This window comes from Maylandia zebra, linkage group LG5, assembly GCF_041146795.1.
Source record: "Maylandia zebra isolate NMK-2024a linkage group LG5, Mzebra_GT3a, whole genome shotgun sequence".
Taxonomy (NCBI): domain Eukaryota; kingdom Metazoa; phylum Chordata; class Actinopteri; order Cichliformes; family Cichlidae; genus Maylandia; species Maylandia zebra.
The window spans coordinates 34906984-34932728 of NC_135171.1; the positions used below are offsets into that span (position 1 = coordinate 34906984).

At 38.5% G+C, this 25745-nt stretch overlaps 2 protein-coding genes across 3 annotated transcripts; one reads left to right on the forward strand and one right to left on the reverse strand.

Annotated features, from left to right (window-relative positions):
* Positions 1-8304: 8304 nt before the first annotated feature.
* Positions 8305-10207, reverse strand: LOC101465939 (adenosine receptor A1-like). Its single transcript, XM_004547567.4, has 2 exons — positions 9843-10207; positions 8305-9712 (listed from the first exon to the last, which is right to left on the reverse strand). Exons 1-2 carry the CDS (start codon positions 10169-10171, stop codon positions 9082-9084), a joined length of 960 nt encoding a protein of 319 aa, XP_004547624.1. The 5' UTR covers positions 10172-10207; the 3' UTR covers positions 8305-9081.
* A 7803-nt stretch (positions 10208-18010) lies between these two features.
* LOC101466221 (adenosine receptor A1-like) lies at positions 18011-25688 on the forward strand. 2 transcript variants are annotated; one of them, XM_004547568.4, is made up of 4 exons: positions 18011-21633; positions 21746-22068; positions 22856-24919; positions 25035-25688. In XM_004547568.4, exons 1-3 carry the CDS (start codon positions 21604-21606, stop codon positions 23463-23465), a joined length of 963 nt encoding a protein of 320 aa, XP_004547625.1. In that variant the 5' UTR covers positions 18011-21603; the 3' UTR covers positions 23466-24919; positions 25035-25688. The 2 variants fall into 2 exon arrangements, with proteins under 2 accessions (XP_004547625.1, XP_076740393.1); XM_076884278.1 differs by having other exon boundaries at positions 18011-22068; positions 25032-25688.
* Positions 25689-25745: the final 57 nt, after the last annotated feature.

Consider the following 25745-nt stretch of genomic DNA (forward strand, 5'->3'; position numbering starts at 1 on the left):
GGCTTCAAAGTATGTGTAAGAAATGAATAAAAGAAAAATGAAGACTCAGTGACGTCACTCAGGAAGCTGTCTTGGATGTTGCCTGAGGAAAGATGCATTGTCTGTGGCATTCTTGGCAGGGACACCCTCGAACATTAAACCTGTACGCTCTATTCAAGACTGGAATATGGGATTATCAAAGTGATTTTCATTTCTCGGTGAAGCTCCGTGTGCAACATTATTTTGAATCTGTTTATTTTCACAGATTGGCTGCACTGTTGCCTTTGTTTTTGCTTCATAGCTCGATGACACAGTTTGTTACTTCAGGTTGTATTGTGGTAAACACCCGAGGCCACTCATTTATTTCGCTATGTTGACAGTAAACAGGGCCTTCCACTCTCAGCTACAACAAAACTACACCAAAGTCTGAAAGGCGAACTCTGCCTTTGCTGCTTTGCTCAAAATCTGACTAAAGACACAGGCAGGTGCAGAACAACTAAAGACGTCCTGAGCGACGATGAAAATGGGAGGCATGTACTACCTGGGAATGATGCCAACTGCTGACAAAAGCCTTTAATGCTCAGCTCCAAGAGAAGCCTTTAACTCATTTGCTCTGAAATGCTACAGGAATACTGAAGTCTTTCCCAACTGTAGATAAATCTGTCAAACCTTTTGGCTTTGTTACAACACAGCATGTAAGTACTCACTTCTGATTTCTTTGCCCAAGCTTACATCTCTGTCTTTTTCTCTGCATTTCTTATCCCCTCCCAGCTGCAAATCCTACAGTAAAGTGAGATGTCTATTTGATGACACATAATCTTTGCTTCATATGGCTTTTCCCATTTAGTGTGGGGAACTTCAATTCTAAGCCACATGAAGTTTGTATATATTGTGGAACCATGTAAGTAAAATTTAGTGACTATGTGATTTGTTTGCCGAGCTCCCTTTCTCCTACTGTCTCTCTCTCTTGGCAGTAAGGCAAAAGTGGGCAGGGAGAGAGGAGGGCATGGCCCAAAAACTGCTCTCAAGCCCCAGCCCCTGTTCGAGTGGGGTTGCTTGCTGGTACACTACTCAGCCTTTCCCTAGTCTTGCAAGCAAAAGAGAGGGATGTGGAAATGTATTCTTGACTCTTTTCTAAGCCGCCTTTATTTTTCGTCTGCACCACCGCCTTATTGTTTGTTGGTGAACGCTATCCTGATCTTGACAAAAAAACAAAAACAAACCCTCAGGTATTTCTCATTTTTGATTATCTTTCTGTTTAGGCCTTGATGTTCCTCTTTGTATTCAAGCCTCCCTTTATTCATGTCTGCACTTTTACACTCCCTTTACTGTCACCTTCCACACTGTACACGTGTCTAATTCGCTTGCACCGAACACAAAGCCTAAATCTTAACCGCTACTGAGAAGGGATTTTGTTCCACATACTATTTGTTCTGCTAAATGCATTGCAAGCAAAGCTTTTGTATAAACTTACTGATGTGAGAAGTCTGTTTACGTAGCACTATTTGATAAAAACACATGCCACCAAGTAAAAAGAAATTTTAATACTGACATTACTGCCTCTTAAAGCACAAACCTGCAGCAGAAATAAAAATTCTGGCATATTTTACAGCAAGTCGTAGCCTAAAGACATTGTAACTGCAGTAGTTTGAACAAACTTTGCCCTTGGAAAAAAAAAAGTGATTATTAGCCCCACGTTTCAAACAGGAAATTCTCTGTAATAAAAAGGCAGTTGGTGCTTTTTTCTAAGAACTTTGGTGTTTGTGTTGCAGGACTGCTGCATAGATGCACGAATTCTGCAACATCAAAAAATCCCCCCGCTGCACTGTATCTGCTGTTAAACATCTATTACTGCGAAAATGAAAAAGCATCCTGTGGTTTCAATCATACAGTGAAACTAGATTATTAATGTAGTTTTCTTGAATACTGCTGTTTGACAGGCCTGTTTGAAAACCAGTATGAACCAGATCCATCTGTTGCAAGCACTGTACAATACATGAAGGGGCTTGTATTAAGGATTACAGCACTATGTTTCACATCAAGCCTCTCTGGTTTATTAGTGTTTGTTTTCAATCTTAAAAGCTATTGAAAGCAGCGTTAATAGTTTAAGTTAGTAAATCTACAGGAAAATTCATTTTTTAGACAAATTACACTCTTGCATGAATTAGACTTATGCGAACTGACTTTGTAAACATTTTGGCATGTGCTGCTTTGTTTGCATACAGTCGAGTCAGCTCTTAAGTTTGTGTTGAGTGTGTGCAACACTATTATTGCATACTGTACAGAAAGGCTGAATGAAGAAAAAAGGAGTGGGAGGAACGCAGGGAGGATGGGCAGAAAGGGAGAGAGAGAGAACGAGAAAGAAAATGAACTTATTCCCTCCTCCCCCCAAGTTCTCCTCAAATGAACTTGCTTTGCTGCTTGATGACATGTTGTTTGGAAAGCCATATCCTCTGCTATTTGTGCTTCTCTCCTCCCCGTAATTGGAGTTACTTTGTAGTTACCAGGATCAAAGTCTCTCTTTTGGTGTTGCTTTTTTATCAAGTCGTGCCACATACACACTTCAGCTCTTCCTGTTAAAGAAAAAAATAATTTTGGGCTATAAACACCACGTCTCACTCTTTAGACATCAGCCGTTTTACACAGTCTTGAAATCAACAAAGTTACGAGCAAAAGCCATGAGAGATGGTTCACCACTATATTAGCAATTTTGTTAATATCTGTTGAATATTAAGTCAGAAAGAGGACAGATCATATAACAGTAGTTTCCTACTATTGCTAGTAAAAACTCTACTTTAAAAACACAGCCATGTGATCATTTACACTTGCAAACACTCACTGTACTGATACTAAGGAGCCAATGTTGACAAAAATATGACATTAAAGAGTATTTGCTAAGATTTCTTTTTAACCCAGGTCTCATGAGAATGTCACTGTATGTGTATATAAAGATTCATATGTGAAGCTGTTCTTAACTCAGAAGTACGTATAGCATGACAGGAACATGGCCTGCAGTTATAGACCGAGGAAAACTTCCCAGCCTGTAACAAAATATGAACCACAGACAGAAGCCTTCGAGCCTCATCGCAGTAGTAAAATACCACAAAATAAACAAACCCACTCTTGCACTTTACTTCACATTAGATGAAAATATTTTAAAAGTGCAAGTTGTCAGCATTAGCCTTTTAGCAGTGATGTAAAATGTTATTTTAGTTTAGTCCATGGTTAATGCACAATTTTCCTCAGTGGAAGTGTTTAGAATTACAAAAATAAAATTATAGTAAGTTTTCAGTAGTATCTTAAAATATCTTTACACTGCACTTTCATTGGAAAACAAAAAAAAAGAAAAAACTGCAGCAATTCAGATACCATTGAGCTGAATGTATTAAAGAGGAAGCCGATATGTAACCACTGATAACAAACAGCAACAGCTCATATGTTAAATAATTTTAAACACAGAATTTACTGCATTAACTGCAAATCAGCACAGCAACTCTGAACTATAGACCAACTGAAGTCCACACCAAATGTCCTTCAGATCTGGGCACATTTAATTTGTTATAGGGTCAGAGATTCAAAAACTAAAACCAGTCTAAGGGTATTCTAGCATGCTGTTGGGAGTTAGCCCTGTTCGAATCAGAAGCAGATATTTAATGGTGGTCCAGTGGGTCTACCTTGTCGCCACAAGAATGAACACCAGCGTGTGGGATTAGACCCAGAGACACTTGAACATCTCCACCTGGAGAAGAAACTCATTCCCACTCATGCATAGTGCCCTTTTCTGGCTGAGAACCATGGTTTCAAACTTGGACATGCTAATTTCTCATCCCAAGGCAGTGTAAGCAGAAGCCTAAAAAACCCACATGATCTGCAAAATGTAGAGATGGGATCCTGACCCCACCAAACCTAACACCCTCCACCTCTTGGCTGTGCCATGAAATGCTATTACTAAAAATTAACAGAATGCGAGTAAATAACACTGAATCCTCTTTCTAAAAGAATTGCTCAATCCTTTTAGCAAGTACTTCTTGTAAGAAATTGAAAAAAGTCAGCTATTTGATTTTCAGTTGACATGAAATATGTTTTAATATAAAGACATACTGCCCACAAGATGTATATTCACTCTTTTTACTTTAGTTTAAACAGGATCAGGATGGACTCACACAAAAAATAAATACCTGTTCAACATATGGACGAAGCATGCTTATGGAACAATGGACCTTTCTTTAGTAGTATACACCTAGCTCACATAGCCGGCAATGCACTGAGCATCTGGCAGCAGGCTACACCACCATACCTTACTGTGTGGCATCACAACCCTTGTCTGACATGGCATTCTCTGATTGCTTGGCTGCCAACACTCTCCTCCCCCCTCAGTTATGGGCTCTGCCATGCTGCATCCACGACATCACCCACTTTTGTCTCACTGAGATTCAGCTTGGAGGGCAGACAATGCCCATTTCTTGGCACAAAACATTGGAAGGAGCAGCATAGGAGAACCCAGATCAGTCCCCGACACTCATGCCCTGTATTCCGCAAATCATCACGGACCAGCGCCAGTTTGAAATGGGTATTTTTTATGCATTATTATTGCCTAAATACTCAGTTGTTTGCTATCTGAGCATTTGACAACACAGATTTCGTTAAGAAGTCGTAAGTTTGCTGCTGTGAAATGAGCTTCTCTGGGCATATATACATACCCGAGGCAAAAGAGAATAACTGTGTCAGTGATATACTGATTGGAATGCTAATTGTTCTGAGTATCAGATAAAAGTTATGGATGAACAACAGAGCAGCCATTTCCCTTTGATCTGCAGCTTGTGAATAAGACTATTTTAAAGTGTCACTTCCGGTTGTAAAAAGCGAAATTCTTCTAAGAAACATATGAGTCTAAACAGTCACATATCATGTTACATTATGCAGGTGGGGTGCTAGTTTATCATGCTGACTGAATGGAAGAAATGGTGCAAGTTATATTATTACTGTAAACAGATGTTAAACCTAGCTATAAATTATTAGTGAATCGTATAGTGATAGTTGGTCACAACACAAATTTGACAAATTTGTTCTTGCTTTCTCTCCATCCCCTCTGCATTGGCCAGCCAGTTAGAAGAATCTGGTACCATTAAGCATCTGATTAATTCATCATCTCAGTTAATGCCACTCACTCCCTCAAGCCCCAGTGAGCATGCCCTGTCACCACAGCCACACAGACTGCCAAAACATTTCAATCACTGTTGACATTAATTGGGCCAAAGAGGAATTCAGAATGTTAATGAGCAGCCAAGCAGCTTTTCAGTGACCACCGTTCACATGCAAATTTATGCAAAATGTTCCAGCCTTTGCACGGTCTGGTCATCTACCACAACACTGCCTGGGCTGAGCTGTTTCGACCAAAGCATGGTTCTGTCTGGACTTGGACAGCTCCACCCAGCTTGTGTCCCAGACTCCAGCTGGCACAGTAAAGAAACTTCTTTCTCAGTGGCTTTAAATTGGCTGACTGAGCAAAAAGGGCAATTTTGAGAAGTCAAACCTTCCGTTTCTCTACTAAAGACCCCCCCCCCCCCCCCCCCCCCCCCCCCCCCCCCCCACACACACACACACACAACAACCACCACCAAAAACACCCAAGAACAACCAATTTACATTGCTCTTTGTACATTCCCCAACATTGTTTGGAGAGGTCTATATTTTCAAGAATTGCAAGGAGGAGACAGTCGCTCCACAGATGTTGAGGATGGGTGCCAAACAGCTCCCTAAAATGGCTGAGGTACAGCCATTTTTCTTCCTTCGTTATGCATTACTTTCTGGTTGTAGAGATGGAGGGAAGCAAACTATAAAAAAAAGACATGATTATAAAGAACTTGGTTTTTCTAGTTGTCTTGAATTATGGACAAATTATTATAAACTTTTGTCTTACTTTATGTGCTATTTTTTTTTTATTAACTTTAATTACACAGGGTAACATGTCTGTCACATTTCAGTCTTTAACACTTGTCAAATATATTTCATATGTCAAGAGCCAGTAGTCAGATACAGGATATCAGTTACGCAAACACAGCAGCTCTATAATGAACTAGGCCTTGATTTTAGAGCTTAGGTTACAGTGGAATGTGGAAATGAAGCTAGAAAGTAATTCTTGGTAAATCTGCTACCATACTACATCATTCTGTGGTATCAGTGTATTTAATCGATGTGGTCTATAGTGTGTAGTCAGTCGAAAAATGAAGAAACGACACTAAAATATTTCAGCAACTGTTTTTCCGAGGTGAATACTGACATCTAAAAACGTGTGTTTTTTCTCTTTGTCTCACAGTTTGACTGACACATTTTCTACTGCTACGTGAAAAACTATCTGTCCTTAAGGTTGAGGTAGTAGATTGAATAGTTGTGGGGTTTACATCCTCCTTTTGAGATAACTATACAATCTACTGTCTTTCCTAAGGAAACAGGTTAATCTGCGGAGATGCCAAATCCTATGTGCACGAGAAGATCCCTGGATAAAGGAACGCATCACTTATGAAAATACAAATAATCTACCCACACCTGTTTAAAGACAACTGCAGTCCAAAGAAAGACTGTCATTTAATTATGTAATCGAACAGTAGAACCTGTCTACCCTTTCTAATTGGTGTATACTGACCAAAGCCTTGTTATTAAGGCTTTTCATTTGGGTTTGAAGTTGAGCCTAGCAAGGTGAGGTAGTAGGTTGTATAGTTTGTGGGATGGACTCAATCCTATTCAGGTGATAACTATACAGCCTATTACCTTCCTTGAGAGGTACAATAAGTGCTTGAAGGAGCCACTCTGATGCCATCTTGTGGCAAAAAGACTATTATAGCTCCACAAATGATCTTAACTTTGGGACCTGTATTGTATTTTAACCTGCATTGTATATATCTGATATAGTAATAACAGATTTACAGAATAAAAAACAGGCATATTTTCACTTGACAAGTTGATTTTAAATGAGCTGCAATATAATTCAATGACAAAATGTATAGCTTAAAGAACGCATTTCAATGAGCAAATGTTAGCCATCTAATTTCCAGTATGACTTCAGATTTGTAAAACAATTTCTTTGACAGAATATGTAAATCCACAAGTATTTAATATCCAGTGTCACATTAGGGAATTTGTATTACGTTGATATTAATACTGTCAGAAAGATCACAGTAAAAGTTTTACATGAACAAAATTTTGCATTTTGCAACTTAGTGGAAGAACTATGCAACATTAGGTTAGCAGACGGGTAAACTGAAAAAGGAATTCTTGATAATATCGCAACTAACCACAAAGTAACAAAAGATACAAGACCTATACATAAAAAAGAAGAACTCGAAGCTCTGTTTCCCATGTTTGCCTTCTAAGCTATAATTTTTTTCAGGTTCTTTAAAATATGTTTGCAAAGATATAAGGAAAGTTTGTATAGAATAGATCTGTACTATAGACTCAAAGAGAAGAATACTGCCAAGAATATTGATACTGCCAGTTGAGTCTGATGAGTTTTAATGTACAGTAATTTACACAGTGATACATATAAAATAATCGTACTGATTGTCTGAAGTTGTTTTCATTACATTTATTATCCAAAATCAGTATCCGGGGTCTGCATCTGAGGGCTAAGGGGAAGGTAGTCTGAGTTATGTATGTATATACCCCTCTTTTTTTTAATCCCTGTCTTTACTGGCTTGCATTTTTTATAGAAACATGTAGACGTCAATGTAAATGCCCGCCTAAAGGAAACATTTCTAAATAAACATATCTGAAAACATTATCCAAAATCAGTTACTATAATAAAATTTATAATAAAATTAAAAGGTTGTACATTGAATTTTTTCCTTAAACCTAGCATAATCATTTCTTTATTAAGTCCTGATGGTTGAACTATATATATATATATATATATATATATATATATATATATATATATATATATATATATATATATATATATATATATATATATATATATATATATATATATATAAAATGACGCATCAGTGGCTTAAGAATTTTATAAATGTTCCTCCATTTTCATTTCATTTTAATGAATTGAATATTTTACTGCCAAGCAGTGTCATTATCAAGGTCTGGAGATGTGGGTACTGAAGGTACTGAAGATGTGAGTGCTGACAGACATAACATGATGAATTGCACACTCTAAAAAAGCTATACTCTGCACAGCAAATTGCTGCAAAACTGATTGGACAGCGCTGCTGCATACTGCAAACGCAACCCAGGAGTTTCTGAAGGCAAAGAAATGTCATTCTTCAATTCTGAAGTCAATGATTTTTTAGTTTAATAAAAGTCAGAACTCAGGCATCAGTTACCCCTACACAATTCCATTTTATTTTACTTTAACTACCACTTCAAAGAACAGTGAATATAATTTTCGAACAGAATACACTGTCTGTTGATATTAATGGAGAGTCTTCATATCAACATATGACGAACTAGAACTTGAACAGAAACAGAGAAAGAGTGATATGAAACTTTATCTAAAAACTTAACTTTAAAAACAAGAGGAAGTTGGTCTTTTTTTCTGCACCAGTTTACACAATATAGACAGAAACATGTGCTTTACATCTGTACACACTAGGGCTATCTCTAAAACAACTCAGCAGTAAGCTACAGCAAATATTTAAAGCTTTGGCTAGATAGTGAAACTGCTATATTAAAAAAAAATGTTTAGTCCCCTAGTTGGCCTTAATGAAGTGAACTAAAGCGGCATCATTACTAGTTTAAATGACATGGACTCCAAGGATGTAAGCTGAGATGGATTAAATTTCCACATTTAAAAGAAACTAATATTTAGTGTGCCCAGTGACAGACTGGCAACCTGTCCAGGGGGTACTGCCACCCCTTTCCCTATAACAGCTGGGATCTTGTGACCCTGAATTGGATAAGAGAATAGATGGATGGATGAAAATTTAAAACTGAATACCTAGCAAACATATGAGTATCTAAATAATATAATATTTGGTTCTAGGCCTGACACACACCAAGGTAATCATCAACTCACTGGTTTTAATACATACATTTCAAAAGCCAATCAAATTTGATCCCTAATAAAATAGAATCAAACAAGGACGTCAGCCTTCATTCATTTTGGGCCAGACTATCATTGTTACTGCTGGACTTGTCTGTTGTCTGGCTTATCTGTGATTCCTGCTTTTCTGTTCCACATGAAATGCACTCTTTCCAGATCTTTAGATATGCTCTTTTGATTTTTTGTATTTTGAATGCATAGACAACTGGGTTGACAGCTGAGTTAGCATGAGAGAGCACAATCCCAACATTAAAAGCTTGTTTTGGTACCTCACTATTTCCAAAGTGCTGAATACAGTTCATTATGTGGAGAGGGAGCCAGCACAGGGCAAACAAGGCCAGTACCAGAAACAGAGATCCCGCCAGCTGTTTCTCTTTCCTTAAGTAATTGTAAGAATTTCGGGCATGGCTCCCTGGTTTGTCTCGAAGGCTTCTTCTGATTGTGCAAAACACATAGATGTATAAAGCAGTCATTACCAACAGAGGCGTCAATGTGCAGAGAAAAAAGTTGAAATAAACCAGGTATGACATTGGGATGACATCTGTAAACTTGCAAGTTGTATAATTTAAAGTTTCATTCTCGTGCCATCCAAACATAGGAGTAAAGCTGAGAGGAATTGCAGCAAGCCAACATGCTGCTACCACACAACAAGAGAGTCTGTGTGTTACAGTCCTTTTGTACCTATAAGTAAAAAAAATTCCTATTAGTTTCAAACTAATTGTAATTATTTTTAATTACATAACGTTTTCATAAAGTTATTAGTATGGTGAATGCTTATAAATTAAAGATCTGGTTATGCAGGCCATCCTACCTGATAGGGATACACACCCGAAGGAAACGGTCTACAGCAATAGCTGCAAGGCACAGAACTGAAACAAAAGTCAGCAGGATGACCACACAGCTGATGAAGAGACAGGTCTTGAATGAAGTCTTCACTCGTTCATCCACCACTACAGCCAATGGTATTGCCACGCAACCTACTAGAAAATCAGCCACAGCCAGCGAGACAATAAGGCAGAAGGTTGTCTGCTGAATGTTTCTACTGATCCAAAGGGCCAAAATTACCAGCATGTTACCCAGACAGCAAATAACGGCAATGAGCACTTCCACCACGGTATAAATAGTGTCTTCCTCCTTCATTGTGCGTCCAGTCTGGTTGGTGTGTGCAGGTTAATGGTGCAGCTACATTATGTGCAAAAAGACTATTATCACCACATCTCCTTCCGGTGAAACATTTGAGGAAGTTTTTTTTCTTAACTTTCAATGAGGCTTGTTTTTTTCTTGATGTTTGACCACACACTAAGGTTTTGCATGGTTTTCAATATGCATGTTTTAACGAATGTCTGGTTGCACTTTAATATTTTTCTGGCCTAACAAAAAAGAAAAAGAAACCAAACTGTAGGCATGTTGCATTATGTGGTTTAGAAAAACAGTTTAAAAAAAGAACCCTCATAGTCTTTCTGCTGAGAGGAAATGAGATATATGCTGATAACAACTTGGCCAGATTATACTAAAAACATCTGCTAATAATTATTATAAGTTTACAGAAGCAGCTTTATGTTATATTAGATATATTACAGGTTTAGCAAAATATAGCAACATAAATATTTTGTCACTGTGTTAGGGAGTCCTTGTTTTGAAAATATCATTCTAGAGCCTGAATGGGTAAGGTGACCAACCCTTAAACAGACCATAAATAAGGTTAGACAAATATGTGATTTTACAACAACTCTCCCCTAAGCTGACAGGAGAGTTGCTGACTGGTATTGGCCAATATGCTTAAAAATGTCATAATGTGAAGTATCAGTACAAATTTTTAACAGTGAAACAGATCTGTACTAAAAACAATTTATTTAAATTACAAAAATGCAGTATAAGAAACTATGTATACTGTGAGCATGCATGGTGACAGTTAAAAAAAAACAAAAAAAACATGTTTTGGGAAGTGAGTGATTCTCTCTCTGCTGCAAGTATGTGGTTATAATATAACACATAAAGCCAGAGCACTGTAAAGTGCAGGAGGGGTTCTTTAATTTACCCTAAACCGCCATAACCAGTGTACCAGTCATCTAAATGTACCATGTTCATTGCACCAGTTATTAGGGTCATGCAATATCATACTGTCCATGAAAATACCAATATAAATGTTATGTAACATGCAAGTGCCATGTTGCTATAACAACACCATGCCTTTGTGCTCCCTAGTAAGTGTGCACGACGAGACAAGCCTAGTCGTCAGGGCTTGTCTGAAAGTAACAGCCACAAGGGAGTCTCCAATAATGATAAAAAGTGAGCTACTTCAACAACCCTCAGTTTTATTATGTGACGTTATCATGCACCTCCTGACAAGTGACCAGTTGAATCTATTTGCAAAACTAAAGCATTAAGCATTATGTTATACTTCTATTTAAAATGTCCAGGGAAAGCACTAGACCTAGGCTACCTTTGACTCATACCGTGTGTCTCTACTGTTGCACTATAATGCTGCTGCTTGCACATTGTTTCAATAAACACTACAGTAGCTAATTAAGAAATAAGGATGGAAAACATATTTCATTTACTTGTCTACAAGCTGCGAACACTGATAAAACATTGTTTAGTTTAACATGAGCATGCCAGAGAGGCTTAGACTAAATAAAAATGATCATGATTTCACATTGGAAAGACTAAATAGTTCCACAGTTTAATAATAAACGTTTAATTTTTTTTTAAAGCAAAGATTTTCAGGAGCTTAAAGATTTAATGAATCCAGAGAACTCGAAAAACCTTAAAATCATATTGAATGGCAATCATCGACTTGTGAAGCACTGCATTAGCAACAAAAAGGATTCTGGAGAAATCAATGCATGTGCTCTGAAACAGTTCTGAACACATTTCCATTATTGTTCATTTAACATAAATAATAATGCAAGTATTTAATGGCTGAGCACAAAACTGTCAGGATCTGTGTGCAGCAAGCAGGAAAGTAGGCCCCAAATGCAGACTCGTGAAAGTGAAAATTAAGCTAAAAACCCACAGCTTTATTTTTGGCATAGGTCAAAACAAAACCTGAACTGGGGCAGCTAGAAATTGAGTTAGAAACAGAGCACACAAGCCAGACTGAGGGTGTGAAAAATCAATGCAACAATGAATAGGAACACACGCAGACACTTCAAAATACTACTCTTCTTAATTTATTAAAATATTTAGATCCAAGTTTAATATTTAATATTACAGTTTGCCTTTTCTTAGAAGCTAAAATACTGCTTGACTGTCAATAACATTGTTTGTAATGCAATGAAGAACCAGCATATCAACCCTGAGTGATCAGTTGATCTGGGTTAAACTATACCTCAACTTTAAAAATATAAAAACAAAGCCCGCTCCAAGAAAACAATATTGTACATTCAAGGTAGGGTATAAAGCAGATTCTAGACCCATAGGCTGTCTCTTGTGTTCTGCATTAATTAGTATTTTTCAGAGTAGGAAATAAGTACAACTAGCATCTTGCTAATGCTATTAGCATAACATTAGCTATCTTATTTTCAAAATCAGACTTTTTCCAAATATCCAAAATACATAAAATTTAAATTGGCATTCTGGTCTACATATAAATACATAAAATGCGACAATATTTGCGAACAGTTAAGTAGTGTCACATCGAAACTCAGGAGACGGTAGGGTTGCCAACTCCCTGAAAAATAAATAAGGGACACCTCGTGGCCAGGGCCGGGCGACCCAGTTGTCTTCACCCTTCCCAGTGTGGTGAATTTTCTAGCTCTTTTTTTGTGTGTGAAATTATTTTTTTTAACCCTTTGACTTGAATTTGATTTAAGTAGATGTGTATTCTTTGTGATATGAACACATGTGAAACAAATGATCATTTAGCCATTTATTTTTAGCTCAAAATGACAACATTAACACAATAAAACAGGTCTCCTTCTTAAACAGAAGCCTGTCATGCTTAACTTTTGAGAATATAAGTAAATCTTTCTTTAAAAGAACTCTGTCCTGCTTAACTTAAAATAATAGAAAACAATAGAAAGAAAAACATTCTTGTAACAGTGCACATTTAGTGCATTTAGTACAATCGGCTTCAGTTGAAATATTATTTCAGCTTTTCTAATGCTAATCAGCTGCTCCTGTTTGTAAACCCGCTTGTTCCCATGATTACGCATCTTAACTCATCATCATTATTCATCTATGTATTACTTTTATGTATTAGTCATCTATTTGTTGTAATCATCTATCCTTGCAGTTGTTTATTACACAAAATAAATTATATTATCACACTTCTGGCCACATAGCGCTGATATTCATTGCACATGCCCATATTAACTTTTTCCAGCCAGGTGTTTTCCTTTTCCCATTCTTCCCTTTCTCTGAGGGGAACAAACATTGCTGCTCTAATGCTGGGCTCACACTGTGCGGTTTTAGGCCCATTTTGAGCCGATTTTTGAGTGATCGGACCGATTTTGGCCTTCATCGTGCATCGTGTAGTATACGTGGGGTAACGAGAAGTGATTAACACCTCACGACCAGCTCCCGATCATCAATCGCTCGTGAGCCGCTCACACTGCTCGCGCGCAAACACGTAAACGCCGTGAAAAAGACGGAGCAGCACGGCTGTGCAGCGTGTGATCTGGACACAAGCGATGGAGGCACAACTTGTAGAACTTTGGAAAGCTCATCCGAGCCTTTTCGATGTGGCATCACAAAATTATCACGACCACAACAACCGTGAAAACAGTTGGATTTACACTGCTGCTCAATCACAGCTGCCTGATCATGTTTTTCATTAGCAATTTAGCAAAGTTGATGGTGGTGGTGTGTGTGTCTGTGTGAGTGTAAGACGGAGAGAGAGAGCGCGACAGATTTTCTGTTATAACCTTCGTGTTATGGAGGCACAGTGTGAGCACTCAGGTCGCATCAGAGCATCGGGCGGTATAGTGTGAGACCTGCATCGTGACCTACCAACTTCTAACCCCTGCGAGTCAATCGTGCAGTTTGAGCAGGAGCTGAATAACGTGACTGAAAAAATCGCACAGTGTTTGCCCAGCTTTAGGTGTACTGTCGTCCGAGACTTGCACCGCCGTGTCGGCGTTTGTTTCCCTGTTGGCCATGCTTCTTGTTGTGGTCATCTGTTGTCTTCCGGTATTTTCTCCGTAAGCGACCTTTCCTCGACCAATGAGATGAGCGGTAATCTGAATTGTCATACTCGAATTGTCATAAGTGTGCTGTCAGCTCATTGGTCACAAAGCAGGAGAGGGGCTGGGAATTATGTTTTCAAACAAAGCGTTAATTCCATTAAAAGTTATAGACTACTTTTGATTCTCACTGTATTACGGGACAAAGTGCGTCCCTTATTAGCTCAATACGGGACGTGTACTTTTGTTTCGAAATACGGGACGATTCCGTATTTTAAGGGACGGTTGGCAACCCTAGGAGACGGATTAAACAAACGATATTGCTAATAGTTGCATGAAAGATTTAGGAGTCTTTCATAAATAAAAACTAACTTACCAGTTTGTGTTAGCGTGGAACAACAATCCAGAAAGCAAAATGAAATTTTCTTGAAATCAGTAACCAGATTAATCCTCCATTAATACTATTGTCATTGGTCTGTACCATTCCTTCAAGTCTCCCAATCAACCCCCCCCCCCCCCCCCCCCCCCACAAAGAAAAAATAGTGAGTGTATAAGCAGGTTCTGCAGTGTATTTACCCTTTACAGGTTTCACTCAGGTGCAGATGTGTATCTTTGCGTGAGCACAAAGAGGATGAACAGTGCTCTGAAGAGTGAGAAACAGAAGCGACCTATGGGGACTTATGTTTTTTTTTTGGCAGCCTTTACATAGAGCCTAAGGTGTACAATCAAACTAAGAGGTGAATAAATTATTGTTCCTCCCTTTGAAACAACAGTGGCCACAGTGATAACTGGTAACATAAGTGGTAACTACAGGACTTTTAACCTCTGACCAATTATTTGGAACATCTGTTCATTTTTGTGGCCATTTTTCTAGTTCAGGGTCATGGGGGATTGAAGTCTACCCCAGCTATAAGGCAGGGTACATCCTGGGCAGGTCACCAGTCTGTCAAAGGGCTAAATGGGAACACAGACTATGAGTTGCAAACAGTGTTAGGGAGTAACAGAAGACACGTACTGGAGCTACGTATTTAAAATACAAAATATGAGTAACTCTATTCCGTTACAGTTACCGTTTAAAAAGGTGGTATTCAGAATACAGTTACTTTGCTGAAATAAAAGGATTACACAGCAGTCTTTTCCTGTTTCATATGTTAGGCTATGCCCTCTCTATTTCTGGTAATTCCACGCTGGTGGAAACCCAAACAAAACACGCATTAAGAGGCTCTAATGCCTGGGTCTTAATCTCGCAGCCCATGTCACCTCTACTTGCGGCCCGCATAATGACGTGAGGAATATTTTTTTTAATTGTTATTGTTCAAAAAATTATTTAATATGAAGACAATAGGCAGAGTGTTACAGGCATATCCCCAAAGAATGTAGCCTCATGGGCAGTGTAGTCCAGTTGTAAGTAAGCTATTCAGACTCGACTGTATATTGTGTTTGTGTTTTTCTCTGAAACAATAAGTTCCGTTGGAGCAGCCTTTCAACGCCTCTCTCTGTCTAGTTTTCGGCTGCAAGCCCAACACAGAACCCGACATATTAGCCAGAGGTCCCTTTATATGTTTCGGAGCTGCGGACCTGTTTTATTTGAAAAGTAACCTTCCCAACACTGGTTGCAAACGCATAATCTCTGTACTAGTGTTGTGATGGTCGCGAACGAAACGGCTCTTAGAGGCCGGCTCTTTGAGGGAAGGAGGGGAGTGTTTTTCTTTCTTTCTCTCACCCTCTCACTTTTTTTTTGCTACACGAACCTTGTGTTTGCTGAGCAGAGGGGGGGTGGGGTGGTAGTTACACTCAGGGTAGCACAGGAACAGAGCGGGAGTTAAGAGAAAGAGAGCCAGGCGCAACAACAAGAGATAACATTGTCACATTAGAAAGGTATAGTAAAGAAAATGGGTGACACTAAGAAAAGAAGCAAAATCTGGAACCATTTAAATTTTATTGACAATACAAAGGCAGAGTGTAGAGTCTGCAAGAAAAGGATATCAGATAGAGCCGGCTCCACAAATAACCTGCACTGGCACCTGAAAACTGTCCACCCATCAGTGCAATTAGAAGATGAAACAGAGTCTGTTGAGTGTGATATTAATGAAGGTGCCAGTGTATCTACTGCAACTGTTGATGCTGCTGCTGCTGCATCTACAGCGTATTCCACCACAACCACTTAAATCAACCCAGAGCTCTATTACACAGTTTTTGCAGAAGTCTGTGACCCCAGCAAGACAGAACTCAATTGATAAGGACCAGCCAAAAGTGATCGCACTTGATTTCCAACTATTTTCAGTTGTGAATGATAAAGGATTTGGAAAGTTTATTCATGCACTGAATCCTATGTATGTAATTCCAAGCAGGAAAACACTCTCCCAAAAAAATCCCATCCCATCCCAGGCCTATATGAGAGAGAACGGGCATCTTCTTTTTGTTTTGCATATTTGAAATTCATTGTGTTGTGGTTTGCAGTGTTTTGTGTGGTTTCACTTTAAATTTGTTTAAAAGGAAAAAGATGAAAATTTAAATAGTTAAAAGTTGAATTGTAAATAGTTGGTTTTTGTATTTTATAATTATTTTTTTTACATTTTATGTGGAGTGAATAAATAAATTTATTTATATAATAAATGTATGTAAATAAAAAACATATCGTTTTACATTAGTAATTTATTTTGTGCATAATTTTATATTATTGTTGATAATAAATTAATTAAAGCAACAAAACAACCCGAAGAGCCGGTTGGGAGTTGAAAGAGCCGGCTCTTTTTAGTGAGTCAAGCCAGAAGAGCTGGTTCTCTAAAAAGAGCCAGAATTCCAATCACTACTCAGCACAAAAAAGGCTGGACTGGTAATCTGGCATATGTTGTCTATTTTCATTACTGACACTGAATTGCACAATCAAATCTTTTAAGCCAACCGACCGTTGACGTACCTTGCCTGTGCATTCACGCACCCTGTAGAACAGAGTTTAGTGTGGAACAAGTGGTTGGGAAAGATGGGCAAACAAAATTTTTAAAAAGTGGCGCTAAAAAGCTAAAAAAACTAAAAACAACAACAAAAAAACAAACAAAACAGATGCAGCAAACTGTATCAAATTATGCAGCAAACTGTATCAAATTAGTAACAATAGTTACAGTAAGGCTTTAAGACATGCATGCGCTCAAAGCACACTGTGCGCTGTCTATCTTGCGTGCTGCACAATATCGTTTATTATTTAGTAAATATTGATATCTATGACTAGCTAGTTTATTGTGATGGTGCTTTGTTTTCTCTATTATTATGTTGCTCTTTGTTGTTTGCTGTCTCCTCTGTTTGTTTTTTTTGTTTTTTTGTTTTTTTTTTCTCCATACAGGTGACCCAGGAGTTCTTTTTTTTTTTTTTCTCTCTCTCTCTTCCCCCCCCTTCTCACCGTCTCTTCTCCCCTTTGGTTTTCTTTCTTTCTCTCCCCCTCTTTCTCTCATTCATTCCCCCTGTCCTATTTATTTAAAAAAAAAAAAAATGACAAAGGATGAACTGAAGCTCTGCCATCACGTAATGTCGCATACTGCTGTTTCTGATGTCATTTAAAAAAAAAACAAAAAACAAAAAAAAAAACAATAGTTACAGTACTATTAGTCACAACTGGTAATGAGTGCTTGCAGTCACAAGAGGCTGCTGTTGCTGGCACTTGCTTTGGAGCAGTGTAGGAGGAGGGACAGCAGTTCTAACAACAGAGTGAAGAGATGGAGAAAGGTTGTAAGAAAATAAATGGAAGAACACAATTAGGAAGGGAGAGATTCAAGGATACAAGTAAAATGATTTGCTACTTCCACCTGTTTATTTTGTTTCCCTTTTATTCCCCCCCCCCCCCCCCCCCCCCCCCCCCCCCATCTACAGCATAATCCGACTTAGTGGTGTGTGTTTCACCTGAAAACTCAGCTAAATGATTATGCCAGAGTGAAATAAATTCTACATTGCACCGGGATGCTTGATGAGGATGTTGAGAATAATTTTGTTGATTGATACCGGTAATAGAAGTGTTACTGTCATGTAATCCCTGTGGCACATGTGGAAGCGGATCCCTGCAAGGCCATAATCAAATTTATTTTTTCTGTTTATAGGTAATGATGGTTTGTGCATAATGCAGGTTGTGGAGCAATCAGGTGGCTGATTTCATTGTACAGCCTGTGACAGATTGGGACAAAAATATTTTGTGTAAAGAAATTTAACAAGTCTTCACTATGTTTGATAAATGTATCGCCACTACAGAGGAATTTGTAGTATGTTCAATATGGGCTGTGCACTGTTATGTGTGTGACAGAATAACTGCCTTACTTACTGTGGTGCAATTCACAGATTAAAGGGGCTCTTTTTTATTTTCATAAAAGATTAGACAGCATAAATAATAGGGCAACATACTAATCAATCTTTTGGTGTGAGGTACACTTCAAGACCGCCTAAACCAAGACCAAGACAGACCGAGTCAAGACTAAGACAAAGTCGAGACGAGACCAAGACAGAGACCGAGACAAAAAAGTCTTTAAACTGCAGCCAGATGCTGCTTCGTTTACGGGTGTCAGGCATATTTATGTGTTTTTGCGATGCACTCGCACAGCCCTGCTCACCTCTGTCTACTGTCTCACTCACTTACTGAGAGGACAGACGGACTCTCCACTTGAGTGTCGCATCTCTCACCCTCTCTGTTTTTCACATAATGATAATATCCCATATCCTCACATGTGATTGGCCACAATATGGAGGGATTGAAGTATAGCTGAGCCACTGTGTGAGAGCTGAGCAGCAAAAGGAAATTGAGTGGGGCTTTTGCGTATGACACATTATCGAACATTACGTTGTGTGTCATGGATAGTGTTGACTCCAAATCTCCCGACCACTATATCGATCTGAGACATCAAGACCGAGACAGCGAGACCAAGACAAGACCGAAGTCCGTCAAGACCAACACAAGACCAAGACCACATAAAAGTGGCCTTGAGACCGATCTCGAGACCACTTTTACGTGACTTTACAAGACCGGTCTCGAGACATCCAACTCTAGTGTGAGGCGAAGAAAGAAGCCTGTAAAACCAATGCGTGACAACTTGATGGGGATAGATAACCATGACTTTGAATAAATAAATAATGGAACCAAATACATGTTTCTTAGGCATGTTACATTAGCTTTTAATAACCACATTGCCACTAAGGAATATTTTAACTTTACTGGACTGTTTCACGAGAAAAAGAGGGAACAAGGAAACTGTCATAAGGATATGGATAAACAACAACAGGGTTCTATGTTACAGTACTCTGTATTCACGGTTATTTCCTCAGTACTGATAATGTGTATAGATTGATTATGGAGTGACAGAGGCCTGTAAGTCTGATTCAATGTTTTCTCACAAATGTCCTAATGCATACACTCAGGCCTGAGATCTTAGGCAACCGGCCAAAACAACATCCAGAGTCATCGCTTTCTTTAAAGTGAAGTGATCTTACTGAATATACTTATGGGCAGACATTCAATCTGCTTGCTTAAGCAACTAAAGACCATCTCAGTGATTGCTCGCTCAGTAATGCTGCCAAAGTCTTTGCATCCTTGGATGGACAATTAAATTAAGCTTTATAAGTAAATGAAGTTTTTTCTACTACCTGTGGGTAATTCATGTTATAGAAAAGCAGTTCAAAAGAAAGACCTGGGAAACAGTTTGTGTTTTAAACTTCAAACAGTCAAATGTTTATTAGTTTATTTCCACATAAATGTGCATTCTTACATTTAAGCTGCTCTAAACTTAAGAGGTATTTGCAGTGACTGATTGGAATTATATCTGTAAGTGAAACGAGCAATACAAGAGAACTTGACCTGTCAAATTGTCTTTGTTTATATAAATCTCTCTTTGGAAACAAATGATAAGCATTTCAGGTGTTTTCTTTATTAATTTATGCAGTATAATAAATATACTATTAACTTAGTTTTCCTGTTAGCCAAATTTTGGTTACTAATGTTGGCTAGTAATAATTTCTGCATTAGCAAACATTGTGACTAATGCTAACTGAATGCTCAGACCATGCCATTGGTCAGTTGCAATGTTGATCCTGGACCAATGATGATGTAGGAACAATACAAACACAGGGATATCAGATCATTCGTATGTATTTGTATGCTAGCAATAATTTCCACCTATACAGTCTATGAATGCCATTTGCTAAGCTGGCTAAAATAAGCTGGTAATGTAGCACTCCACACCCTGATCCAAAGTGGGCCAAAGGCATGCCAGGTAGGCTTTATGCCAGTGTGCCAACACATGAAAAGCCAGAACTACAGGCAAGACATTTCAGGCATTGCTGCAGTAGTATTTTCTTAGAGGATTTTTATTACATTCTAGAAAGCACTTCAATTTTGGTTGTAGGCTGATATATGTAAATCATTTTATAATACCATATTGTACCACTTCATTTATAAAGCACTTTTAGAAAACAACAAGAGGGCTGACCAAAAAGCAGAAAGGGTAAGAGATGCAGAAAAACAAAAGAGCTGTAGAAGTTAAACAATAAAATAGTACATAAAAAGTATCTCAGAATAACTGTTAATATCTCTCACTGGGTCAAAGGTCAGGGAGTAAAACTGTTTTTTTTAAACAAAAAAACCCCCCAAAAAGAGAGTGACAGAGTGAGAGTGATATATGGGTACAGCAGTTCAGACAGATAAAATGGAGCACAACTGTTAAGAGACTTTAAACAACTAAATGGATTTTAAAATGGATTTGTAAACAAACCGGATGCCAGTGAAGGAAAGCTAAAATTGGAGTGATGTGCTCTCGCTTGCACCAATACTTTGAGTGGCAGTTTTTTTTTGCACGAGCTCTAGGAGAGCAATACAAGGCTGGCTAATTCAGATAAAAATTGCACTGCAGTAATAGAGATTAGACATTTTGAAAGCATGCCTTAATGTTTCAAGGTGAGTTTCGACATAAGACCCTTAATTTTTGACAGGAGCCTCAACTGGAAAAAGCAGGATATTAGCACCATACAAGGTAAGATAAAATGAGTTCTAATGCAGAGCCATCTTGAGGTTAAAGCTCGCTATTATTAAGCCCTTTTGACAGTATTTCCTGCCAGTTATTACAGACCGCAGTTCCTCTCAAAAACCGCAAACACACACACACACACACACACACACACACACACACACACACACACACACACACACACACACACACAGTCACACACACACACACACACAGTCACACAGATACACACTTAATGCAAGTGAAACTCTTGCTGCAGGATGCTGCAGGAATCAAAGTCCCTCCCCTTGATTTTATGACTTGTGAGAGAGTGAGTTGGTGAGAGCGAGAGAGTAGAGGACGTAGAAGAGTGGTGATGCAGGGTATCCAGTCCTGTCCAGAGCTTGAATGACATTCTGAGGTTCAGTTCTTCACCATGCCACCATGAACATAAGCTCCACTCACTGTGAAAATGGCACAAATAGGAAATTCCTCCAGTCAGGTAAGGAACATAAATAATGATAAATGGAAAGTTTGAACTAAATGTATTTCTTTAAGATAAGTGGGATCTGTGAAGTGTAATAATGACTTCCTGTCCTGTCCAACCTCACGAGCACATGGATATGGTGTACATCTCCATTGAGACCACTATTGCTCTGGCCTCTGTGGTGGGGAATGTACTGGTGGTGCTGGTGGTGTATGAAAACCGGGCTCTCCGCAACGCAACCTTCTGCTTCATTGTGTCTCTGGCCATGGCTGACATCGCTGTGGGACTTTTGGTCATCCCTCTAGCTATCGTTATCAGTGTGGGATATTACACTCAGTTCTACACATGCCTCTTCCTGTCTTGCCTGATTCTGATGATCACCCAGAGCTCCATCTTTTCCCTACTGGCAATAGCCATCGACAGATATCTGCGAGTCAAAATTCCTACCAGGTGAGGAACTGATTTAAAAGCAGTTGTTTGTGTGTTTGTTTTTTTATTGTTATTTGTTTTATCTGAAAAGGTAAAAATAAATTAATTGGAATAAAGTAGTGAAAGTTGAGAATTACAGTATCAATGTAGTAAATCATGATCTGTTTACATTAAGAAGAACTCAATATTCAAAGCAGAACACCATAGGAAACTGATGTCAGCATCCTCCTTGACCGATAAAGACTGCCTGATCCAGTCCATTGCAGCTTTCCTGTCCAAAATTAATCATGCAAATTAGTCATCCACTGATCTAGGTTCTGTACAATATTCATCCTACTTATAAGCATAAATTTATTTCACAAACATTTTAATTGATATCACATTATATAGCATGTGTCTTTTGAACTTGAACTAGCAGAACATATGGTGTTAATCTCTTTTTAATTGTCTTTAGAGTCAGAGAGCCTAATATGTGCTCAATCGAGTGAATTAGGTTCTCCATCTTCATGACTGATATACAGCACCATATATCTTTGCAAGGTTTAATGCAAATAAAAACCTTTTAAGCAAATTAAAATGTTCCTGTCTATGTAAACAACTGACAGAGGTAGCATTTTTATGAAAGCTGGCGGTCTACCACACAACATTTTTATATATCAGTTGGATCCTGATGTCAAGTGTCAGTTGTGAAAACTTTGAAAAATCTCAAAGGCTGACATTGGACCAATGAAACACTATAACTATAGTACTCATATGCGCATTTAGGTGAATCGGAAACCTGTCTTTTCTTTTTCATCATACTGCGCAGGTACAGCATCATAGTGACTAATGGGCGAGCGTTCGTGGCAATTTGTCTCTCTTGGATTCTTTCCTTCCTCACTGGATTGGTTCCGATGATTGGCTGGAATAACCGGGATACCGCAAACCGCAGCAACGCCAGTGAAATATGCTGCCAGTTCACCGCTGTTATAAGGATGGACTATATGGTGTACTTTAATTTCTTTGTCTGTGTGGCACCACCACTGCTGATAATGATCACTCTGTATGTGGAGATCTTTAGGGTCATACGGAAGCAACTTAACCGCCGTGCTGAGGCCACCTGTGATGGAGACAAGTACTTCCGGAAGGAGCTGAAACTAGCCAAATCGTTGGCCTTGGTGGTGTTTCTCTTTGCTTTGTGCTGGCTCCCAATACATATCATGAACTGCGTGACTTTATTTTGCCCAAATTGTATCAATCCGATAGCCTCAAAGGTAGGGATTTTCATGTCCCATGTAAACTCGGCTCTTAACCCGCTGGTTTATGCATTCAAGATGAAGCATTTCCGTGCCACACTCATCCAAATCATTCGCCGCTGCATGTTATGTAAACCCTTAGAAGCGACCGCATACCCTACAAGCACAGTAGTCCTAAATTAGAGAGTGAATTTAAGTGTAAAAAAAGGACTGCGATATTTCTGTTCTTGGTTTCCAGTGATGGTGTATCAACAATACTAATGGGATTACATGATATATGGAACTGATAAGGAAAATAAACCCATTAGCTGGAATAACACAGCACTTCACTGAGTCTTGGGAAACACCCATATCTTAACCATTTACATTTCTGTGAGTTTCATTAGAATAAACCAAGGTTGCAGTGAGAAAAACTGAAAGAAAATTATATCTTCATCAGTCTGGCATTTGATTTGTTTTGTTTTTGTTATTAAGTTCTTTCCTTACTGATTCATATTGAATTTTTTAATCATTGTAATGTGCTGTAGATAAACATCATAAATGATGCATTCAATATTTCATGCTCAGAATGCTTCAAAGTGGAAACAAGAGATGTATTTCCCATTTTAACAAAATACATTCTACTCAGTGAGATGTTGCAGGTATGTCTTAGACATCGCCAAAGTTATTATATTTCAAGGACATTATCCATGTTTGTGTGAAAGCCAGTGGCATTCCATAGTGGGCGAAATATTGCAATATGTGCCAAAGTGGTCGACTGACTTATAAATGAGATTAGATTCATTGCAAAGATTGAATTTGGAAAACCACATACTAGATGCTTGATGAGTCACATGAACACAGTCAGAAGAGTGAAGAGATTTACTGGCATAATATCAATACAGAGTGCAGTTTGTTCTCTGGGTTTCACATAAACAGTTCAATATATGCTGAGATGAAAAGGCTCTGCCTTGAATGCAAATTAATCAATTCAGGCACTACACCAAATGAGACAAAAACTCTGCCAATATCAAAGCCTTTCAGCCATAAGTCTTCATCATAGGATGCAGGGACTTCCTCAGCGAATTCACATAGTTGAGGCCATATTTCACAAGCTGTGGCAGAATGGTGAAAAGGCTCTGGCGCATTTAAAGAAATTAACAACAGAGCATTATGCTCAAGTGATTTATTCCAACTCCAAGGCTAAAGCTTCTGCTAAAGCCGCATCGGTTCTGCATCGTCATCAGTTTGACCTCAGGACTACATCCACTCAGTACTTAATACATAAAAGCGGTATAATCCTTTTAGAATATTAAATGATTTTCCATTTGATATGCTCAGAACACCAGGCTTTGTGTTAAAACAATGGGGTTCAAAAAGGTATTTAATTATCGCTCAACATGTCAATATGTACTATATATTACCATCTCTAACCTTCATCCTCGCTGAGGGATTTGAAACTGCTGAGTGTGGTCTAATCCCCAGCACTCATCTTAGAGAAGCAGGTGCCGCATAACCAACCAGGCATTTACTGCCTTTGCACCACACAGCCCTGTGAGCACTGGCCTAACAATATCTACAGTAGAGAGGTAAAAGCATGGTGTAAGTAGGAAGTGTCTATCGTGACTTCATCACACAGAAACTGAAATCTTCGCAAGGTAAGACTATTTATATGTATATTTGGAGAAACATTTAAGGCTTCTACAAAACACTATCACTACATCAGTTTGCAAAATCATTTCTTACGTTTGCTTTTTTAACATTTTCAAGCAGCAACAGAATTTTGCATGCCCAACCAACTATAAGATGGCTGACACTCATAGAGAAGGAGAGGAACAAGGGGAAGAACAAGATCTAGAGGCTCCAGAAGAAGAGATGGATGACGAACATAATGCCTTGCTACACTTAAGCAAATACCGTGAAGCTCAGTTTGCAAAACCGTGGGAGCAGTGGACCTTCAGAGATAAAGCAAACTATTACATGGACCGCATCTTCCTTGGGCTTTTGGTCACTTTTTTGGTCATTTTTATTGGAGAATGTGGCTATAAAATCTGGTACTTGACAAACGTGAATGCGATTGTGGAGTTTGTTTCAGATTTGGTGGTCTTTTTGTTCGATTGGCTCTTCACGCAGGACAGACAGGAGCAGGTGGCTGAACTATAGGCTGCAATGAAAGGATTACTTGATTTTGTCTTTTTTTGTGTGTATTTTCTGCAATGTTTAAAACACAAAAGATCACTAGAGAATTTGTCTGCATCTTAGTAAGGAATTTTTGTAATATTACCAGTACCTGAGCACTATTTCTGATCATTTTTGATGGAAGTAAACATATTGAATGAGCTGTCTCACTGTCATGCACTTCAATGATTTGTACCATGTGGTTTTTCCCCCAAACCAACTATGTAATTAAAAAAATTATTAATTTCAGCTATGATTTATGAATGACAACTGCTATAACTATGTTAGTTTCTGTTACAGGCTAAT